This window comes from Mesitornis unicolor, unplaced genomic scaffold (genome assembly GCF_000695765.1).
Source record: "Mesitornis unicolor isolate BGI_N332 unplaced genomic scaffold, ASM69576v1 scaffold33416, whole genome shotgun sequence".
Classification (NCBI taxonomy): domain Eukaryota; kingdom Metazoa; phylum Chordata; class Aves; order Mesitornithiformes; family Mesitornithidae; genus Mesitornis; species Mesitornis unicolor.
Window position 1 is genome coordinate 1 of NW_010193535.1, and position 9138 is coordinate 9138.

Here is a 9138-nt window from a genome sequence, read left to right on the forward strand (position 1 = left end):
GTGAGGGGGTATTGGGGGGCTGGGGGTGTCAGGGGGTTCTGAGGGTGTTATGAGGGTGGTTTGAGGGGTGTTGAGTGGTTTGAGGGGGTATGCAGGGGTGAAGCTTCCGAGCCCTTATGAGGTTGTGAGCTATGCTGGCACTGGCATATGCCTTCAGCAGGGTCTCCCATGACAGACAGGTCTCAACTGAAAGGTCAGACTAAGTGTGTCCACAGGTAGGATGGGCTCACTAGCCTTCCAGCAACCATCCTAGGAGGACAACTTTAACCCCAAACCCAGGCAGATGGAGCTCGCTTAGCCCTGTAAGGCCATCCATCTCAGAGAAGGATATTCTAACTAAACCTACATCACTCTATGGTGAACTCACCACTGGCTGCTGTAACAGAGGAGCCCCAGAGAGGAGATACAAGGACTCCCTGAAACAATACCTCAGTTTTGGCCATACTGACTACCATCAGTGGTCCACCGTGGCCTCCAATCGGGAGACATGGAGACACACCATTCATGACACTGCTGTCTCCTCTGAGAACGCACGTAGAATCAGTCTCGAGGAGAAAAGACAATGCAGAAAGAAGCACGCCTTCCCAATACCATCTAAGGAGACTTTCCTTCTGCAATTGGACTTGCCTAACCCGCATCGGCCTTTTTAGCCATCAGCATGCTTGCAGCAAGCGTGGGTAGTGTCCTTCCCTTATCTTCATCCTTGAAGCCTAGCCATGATGATGATCTTAAAATTATTTGATCTTAAAATAATTTGTAGTCTCTCTTCTCTGCAAAAAAACCCCAACTTTTAAAAACTATTTTTATTGTTTTAATGCAACCTATAATATGGTTTTCATCTTAAAATGTCTATCCCTAACACACAGTTTTACCCAAGACTCAAAAACTTGCAAAGCAAATCCAGCTGAAAGTCCACCCTAAGACAAAATGGTTTTGGACATTTTTCCTCTATTTTTGCTGCACAAGTTTATTCAAGAATGTCACAGTTTGTTTTAAAGGAGAAGGCACTGTAATTATTCCAATAGTTTAAAAATTATTACCTGTTCTGTAATGCTCCATGGCATTTTTGGTAGAAAACTAAGGACACTCTGGGAAAAAGGCTGATGAGGGACATCATGTTCAAGCAAAAGAACTTCTGTCTCAGTCTCTTTATCTCCAGCACTTCCCAAGTTCTTCACAAAGTGACCCTGAGAAACAATATACATACATGTACATATACACACTCACAGATGCACATCAAGCAATATTGTTTGCTCAAAAATAACTATTTGAGACCATTATCTCATAGGTTATTAGCATATTAAACTACACAGAAGGAATAATCCTTCCTTTTTCAGTTAATTTTCTCATCTTCAGAGAAATTTAATTTCAAACATTTAATTGATTCAGTAACTCTGAACTTTGTACTTCCCCCTCTTTTTTCTGGAATGGCACTGAATTCTCCATATTAAAGATTGCAAAACATAGCAATTTAGTTTAGCAGGAAAGAAAAAGTACTACTGCATAAGAAGAAAAACTAGTAAGGTCAGATTTCTCTATGGGTTTGTGTTGTGCCACACATCCTGCTTCCTAATACATTAACTCTTCACCACTCTCATCCTCTGCAGTGTTTGTCTTAACATTCCTTCCATATATTTCAAGTTTCCTTCACTTGTCTAAAAATGGGTGAGAGCTGTGCTCCTGTTTCATTATGGTATACGCACTCCTACACAAGGCAACAGAAGCCTCTTCAAAAGCTAGTTAGTGTTCAACACAAATTAAAGCTAGTGTCCTCAATTTCTCTCACATCCTTCTCTTTATTTATAAAGAACTTTTAAAAGTTTAAAAATTATCTGTAACCCTACCCCACTGGCAATTTGACTGAACTTGCCAGGATAGTGACCAGCGTGTGGATGAACAAAGCCACAGCAAAAGGCTAACATTTCTGGGAACCCAGACTAAAACAAGATGGTCTCTAGTTAGTCTAAATAAAACACCTTAGTTAGTACATGCAGGTTCACTGCAGAACCCGAGGACCAAGCTTTTTCAGTATGATAACCCATACCTGTTGTTTGGGGACAAGAGCAAACTGAATCATTTGAGGACTTCCTTACTTTGTATCAAAAAATGGCACTCAAACTTAAAATTCATGTCAATGCTTTTTGAAGTTACTCAGCATCGCAGATAACAATAAACATCTTACCTAATAAACACAGAAATCGGACAGATAAAAGTTCAGAAGAAAACAAACGTACATTAGGATACCTGGAATTCCTGGGCCAACCGTCAATAGCAACAATTATTCTTTGTCCTTCCAATCTATCTGCTTGTCTTGTTTCTATTCGAATGCGAGGAATTCTGCGATCAGCTGGTGTAAACAAATGGCGCCTTGCCTATTAACAGCCAGAAAAGTTAACAAATACTGTCTAATAAAAGGAAAAAAAAATAATTCACACTTAAAATAACTTCTTTCCTTACCTCTTTGATCTCTGATTTGGAAAGCATGCCACAAAACGGTCGCCAGTTTCGCTTGATAATGCCCACTACTTTTCCTGTAGGTCTCAGCATGTCCTTGCTAACAGAAGTCTTCAGCTGGTAGAAAAAGCGTTAAAAACACAAAACTGAAGTCATGTCAACATGTATCTCAAATCTTGGTGGTAACAACTTATGTGTCACTATAATGCCACAAATTCCATTGCGACTTCATAAACAGAACTATGTCTCCCCGTGCTTTGCATGACTTTTAATATTTTTAGTATGTGACGTGACTACTTTGTTGTGTTGGGGGTTTTTTTAATGGACATTGTTTTAGAAAAACAAAGAACAGAAAAAGACTGAAGAAATATCACTTTGTTCCACTGTCTGCTTACTCCACCACTATCTCAATTTTCTTTTCCAAGCTATAATTATAATTTTTAGGAGCCTTTTTATGTTGCCTGAAAATTCTCCAGTAATTCTAAACACAGTAATTAAAAAAATTCCCATGGAATTCAGTGGGAAGATCATGTTTCTAAAGAGATGCAAATATTTGATGTACAGGGTACACATTTATGTGCACTGCATGCCCATTAAGCAAAATTACTGCAAGATAAAAAATATTTTATAACTGGTTCCAAAGATATGCATTGCCTATAACAGCTGACTATCACTGCAATACAATATCTGCCCCTATTCCAGCAAATCCTAATCTGCACATCACTACAGAGCTTTCTATTACTACCTGACTAACACTCAGTAACTTCTAGATTTATTAAGTGTAAGATAAAGTCGTGGGAATTTCTGATTGGGATTAAGTAAAAATATCAATTTTATACATATTCATGTATTAAACACAACTGCAGGATGATAATTAAGTTTTATGATTCCCATATTCACAATAGCTTTTAGAAGCCAGTATAAAAATGATGCATAAATCTAAGGCTTAACAACAGTCAGGGTTATTGCAGATTTCATCTCTCTAAATGTAAGTGAAGTAAAAGAGAAAAATATTTAATTCATACAATGTTCTCTTTCTCCTCTTCATTTTCAATGTCATCTTCATTCTGACCATCATCCTGCAAGACCACTGAGGATGGTCCTACCCATTCATCTTTTGCCAACAACTCCACAGCTACAATATCTTCATGAACTGCTCGGTTTAAATGTTTCAGTCCCTGTACAATTATCTGGATATTTCAGAAAACAAAAAAATGAAAATGCAAATACTCATAACAGCAAGAGAAGATCCAAATCAAAGCAGTAAAACAGAAGAGTATCCATGTATAACAGGCTCTGCACTCTAAAGAACATTTCAAGTCAAGTTTGTGAGGCATTTGCTTCCTCTGCCTAGCTCTCTTTCAGTACTGATGGTATTATTTCAGGACTCCAGTTGCCTCTAAAAAAATAATTTGTTTCTTCTAGGTGATTTTTTTTTAATCAGCCAAGCTTTCTATTTTTGCAGGCTAGGGGACTCCACAGACTACTGGGAGATAGGGAAAAAAGAAACGGAGACCCAGAGAAGCACCTCCAGCTGCTGTTACAGGGAGGAAGGAGACAACTGCTGCTGCTTGGAAACAGCGCCTGTACAACTGTACCAACAGAGAATCCAGCAGGCAGACAGCTGGGTTACTGCTTGGAGAGGAACAGCCTATCTGCTTATCACCTCACATGAAAACAGTGGGGGGAATAAAGCGAGAGTCCCATAAGGGCTCATCACAGTTTTCCTGAAAATCCTCCTACGAACTTGTTTCTCTGTCTTTCACCATATATTTCCAATTAATTAAAAAAAAAAAAAAGTGTTAGTAGTTTTTCAATTGACTTGAATATAACACCTAAGATTCAGCATTATTTATCAAATACTTTATCAAGACACAAAGTATAGTTTTAAACACATTCTCTTTTCAAAAAGAGCATAGTCAACATTTCAGTAATCTATATTCATATAAATAAACTATCAGAAACACAGCAAGAAAGTCAGAAAAACACAGAAGAGGAAAAATTACTATAATGCTCCTTTTTAACAACATATGTCACTATGAAATAATTACATTTTAAGTCATTACTGAGGCAAGCTAAAGTCCACAGCACAAAGTCAAAATAAAAAATTCACCTCTTTGTTTTCTTCAGTATCTCCATGAACCCAAACAGTAGCTTCAAGATAATTATCTCTGCTTGCCCTGTAAGTTCCTTGGAGGTAAATACCAGATTTTATTCCTTGCTGCAGCTTGCTAAGAGGAATATGTTCTGGGAAAATTATTCTTCCACTTTCTATTTCTTTCTTAAAGAAAAAAAGGAAATTTTCAGTCTTTTGTATTCATAATTATTCCAAAGCAAGCTCAGGAATATGACACTCAAGCTAGCAAACTCCAAAATTGTGTAGGTATGAATATGCACTATTATGAAAAACTACTATTAAGCAGTAATTTTTCTAATGAAGCATAAAAAGCATAAAGAACACAGAAACATGTCAATTCTACAAATGCCTCTCATTCTTTTCCTGTTCGCTTGCAGTTACTTAAAAAGATACTGCACACGTGACATACACTTTTACATTGATCTGGAAGTACTGACTAAACATATGTTTAGTGAAGAAAATACCAGCATAGCACTACATAGTAAAGAGCACAGCACACAGTGTAAGCATATACTGGAAGCTATACGGAACATTCTGAAAACACGTTCCTGTGCCTAAACTTCAGAGCAGTCAGACGATTACATCTGAATGAACTACAGCTAATCACTGAAAAAAATCCGCTGAGCCCTCCACTTCTTTCCCACTCTCGCATGTCCCACTCCATTCTGTTAGAACTGATTAAATTAACCTTTCTAGGTTTTGGTGGTGTTAGTTTAAAGCTACATCAGTCTTACATGAAAGTTTAAGTCTTGATTCTGATAAACAAAGTACAAAAAAAATGAGAGGATGTAGCTTATCTTTGAGCTGGAGTCTGCACTTTTATCAACTTAACTGACCACAAAAATCATAGCTTTTGATAGAAAATGCTTTTGATCAGCAATAAATTAGCATAAACTTGCGTAATAATGGACAGAAAACAAAGACCTAAATGGTTTGCAATATACACTTTTGTAGTTTTCATTTTGTTTCCATTATTTATACATTTTTTAACCAACTGTTACTATTCTCATCTTCACATAAGTTATCTAAAGCAACTAGCTTTATACAAATAACTAGATATTTACTAGTAGTAAGTATCATTTTTTCTCTTCGCTTGCCAAAATTTTACATTGCCGAAATGGTAATTAAGTTCAGAGTCCTCATTTTTTTAAACTCATGCTACTAATAATATATGATGCTACTCAAATAATATACTGCAAACCTTTCGTGATTTATTTTATAAAAAGAAAATAAAAACATACCCCTTCATCAGATACACAGGCAAGTCGATCTACAAGGTCAGGATTAGCCAGCAAGCTTTTTATATACTCCTCACCTGCAAAAGCACACATAAATATTTATGCAAGAGGTGCACATGATTTAAGTATGAAAACACTGCCAAGATTGTATAGCTGAGCAGTAATCTAAACATACGTGCCACTTCACTTACACGTATAGGCAGTTAGACCTTCCTCTAGAGCCTTCTCTTTATTAGTTCTGTCATTTGTTAAAAAGATAACTTGAATCTTCTCCTCATCCTCTACTTCCTTCAAGTGTTCGTTGTACCATTTTACTGCTACCCGAATGGCTCTGTCATTGCGGTCATTAGAAGTTTCTCCTTGTGTTTGCTCTATGTACGTTTCTCTAAATAAATAAAAGGAGGGGAAAACAAATCAAAACAAATCTCAACATCTATCCATAGTTACAAAAATTTTTCAGACAAGTGCAATCAAGATTGTGAGGCCAAAAGAATCACTGCTGTACCAATTTTTATAGTATGTGTAACACTTCATAGGTCACTAAAGAAGGGTCAGTGTCATCAATAAAAATAGCAAGAAAGTACTAATTTCTAATATAACCTGACAATTAAAAAGGACTGCATTCAAAATGCTAGAACTACACAATCAAGACTCCTAGAACTAGGATACTGCAGTAGTGGAAACTACTTGTAAGCACAAATAAAGGCAAATTAATTGTATCTTCATTTCTTAGAGCTTTCTGCCGTGAACCAACAGATTGTTAACATTTAAAAGGGACGCTAAAATGGAAAACCATTACTCCATTGCTCAAGTTAATCTTGACTATAAACTTTATTCAATAATCTAATCACCTTTTTATAATATATACACTTATAGTAATTCTAAAACAGAAAAGCTCCTGAAACATGCAACTACTTCCCAACAGGATTCCTTAAAGGTATACAGTTCTATACAACTCAGCCTAATTATTTTTTACCTAGTTCACATGTTCCAGTTCTGTTTTCCAGTTTCTTCTACTGGACAATTGTATGACTTTATTATAACCTGTTCCACACCTTACCGATGATGTTCATTGGTGAAAGAATAGAAATGTTTTTCAGGGTTTCCAATCACATCCCTAATTCGCTTGTACACTGGTGGACTCCGATGCTTGACTTCTTGTAAGACTGTCTGCAGCACAATGACATTCTTAATAACAGGATCTTCCAGTATATCAATCTGAGGAACAAAACAGAACTGAATCAAAATTCTTGTTTAATTCTATCCAACAACAGGACTTGAAATATTTGCTTGGTTAATACATGAAAAGCTAACATGAATAATGATGCACTACTTCTGCCTTTTTCTCTTGCTGTTGGGAAACTGAACAACATATTAAGCAGCTTCCTCCTGCTCATGGGCAAAAAGTTCAAGCATTTCCCAGCCTCTCTGTGACTTGAATTTTGCTGAAGTGAAGATAAGAACTCACTCTGACTCCCAACAGGTTCAGACCCAACACATGCAGGACTCAAATAAAATTTAAGGCCAGGTGTACAACAGAAATTTTGTTTACATAGGATAGGTTCTTGTAAATTATAATCTTCACAACCAAAATATATATATGAACAATCTGACAGTAATACAAAATTTAAAGGCTGTCTCGCCTTTTGCATAAGCAATGCAAACCACAAAATAGAGCCTGACCACTGTTACACAGCTACCATGGACATGCCTGTGCACGTGTAGACTTAAGTTCTCCAAAATAAATCCCACTGTTGCACTGCGATTTTAATTTCTGCAGATTCAAATCAAGTGGAATTCTGTTAGCTGCTCTCCACCCTCTCAAAGACCAAATGTTTTTGAGGAAATGTGTTAGAAGTTTTTCAGCACTTTTCAACTGCCAACTCCTGACAGCCGTGGTGTGCAAGGGAGACAAATGTACACCAAAAATCCACGCTCCTATCAGGAGAAAAAGATGGAAGCTTCATTTCCTAAGCCTGCAGCAAGGAACTGTGCCATGTCCCAGAAGAAACTGCAATAAGGCTCCAGAGGGCATGGTTAAAAGAATTAAAACCAATGCCAGACGAAGCTTCTGTGCAACCAGTGTTTAGATGACCTAAAAGATTTAAAGATGTGTTCATAGGGCAAGAAATCCAATCCTATTCTATACACAAGCTGAATTACCAGGCCAAATCTTACTATTGCAATCTTGCTCCAGTTGCTACGTAAAATCTTTTCCTACTGTTACCAAGACTTCCTAATCCCCACTGCTCCAGATCACGGCAGCGTAGCCTGGCTCTACAGTACACATATAGAAGCTCTGCCAGTCAACACTAAGTAGTCCATGAATAACAGGCTGAAAACATCCCTTGACTTGCTGTTTTGGAAAAAAATCCTAACTTACAACTTTGGGGATAGGTAACTGCTAAAACACGAGGGTTATGCCCCTCTGCTGAGTAATACAAGTTAGGATTCATCAATTACTTCCAGTCTCCAATGTCTGCATAGATATATCCTACTTTCAGATGTATTCAAAAGCAATCAAAAGAAAAGTCAAACATCGAGCAATTCACTGCCTCCCAGCCTGGAGTTCTGCTGTCCGCACAGCCCAGACTCAAGGCTCTGCACAATCAGTGATGGACTACAAAGTAAAGTTCCTCCCACACATCCAGAGTTGTACATGGGATGATTCTGCAGCCTCTATTCATGACCTGAAGTCAACATCGCAGTATAAAAAACCTAAGCTTACAACAGTCTCTAAAAAAGAGAACAAGTATTGGAAAATTCAGACTGATGAGAAAAATCAGTGACCACCTGAAGATCCCAATCGTTGCTTCAGTCTATTCTACCTCCCTGCGGACTTTACATAGCCGTATCCGACCACAACAAACAATAAAAAAAATGCAGTTCTATATTCCTACCGTTCAGGAAGCAAAACATAAAAGCGGAATACCGCTTAAAGCCAGACTACACTCGGTGATGCTGAAGGCCTCCTCCCTAGCTGGCAGGGAGGCAGAAGCCTACCCATTCAGGGATCCAGCAGACACAAGGAACAACGACAAAACCCAAGTCCGGCAGCGCACTGCTACACGCGCGCGCGCCCCCGCCCCCCCAGCCAATTCACACCCACAGAGATTTAATAAAGGCCGAAGCAGGGCACAGGGCCACGCAGAGAGCACGGTCGGGCCCAGAGGGAGCCGACGGGCTCTCCCTGGCGCCTGTGCCTCCTCACCTGGTGAAGGAGAAGGTTGGTGTCGGGCAGGAGGTAGTGCGGGCCGAGGCAGAGGCTGCTGGCGGCGCCGCTGGGCTGTGCCTCCAGGCCGAGGCCGG

At 38.6% G+C, this 9138-nt stretch overlaps 1 protein-coding gene across 1 annotated transcript; it reads right to left on the bottom strand.

Moving 5' to 3' along the window:
• Window positions 1–1040: 1040 nt before the first annotated feature.
• Window positions 1041–9133, bottom strand: LOC104543003 (exosome complex exonuclease RRP44-like; the record flags this gene model as incomplete). The annotated part of the gene is made up of 9 exons (XM_010187492.1): window positions 1041–1187; window positions 2235–2372; window positions 2458–2571; window positions 3480–3644; window positions 4568–4735; window positions 5833–5906; window positions 6021–6214; window positions 6890–7047; window positions 9041–9133. Coding segments are annotated over 9 exons (1251 nt in total), but the record flags the coding sequence as incomplete, so codon positions are not given.
• Between the last annotated feature and the right edge of the window lie 5 nt (window positions 9134–9138).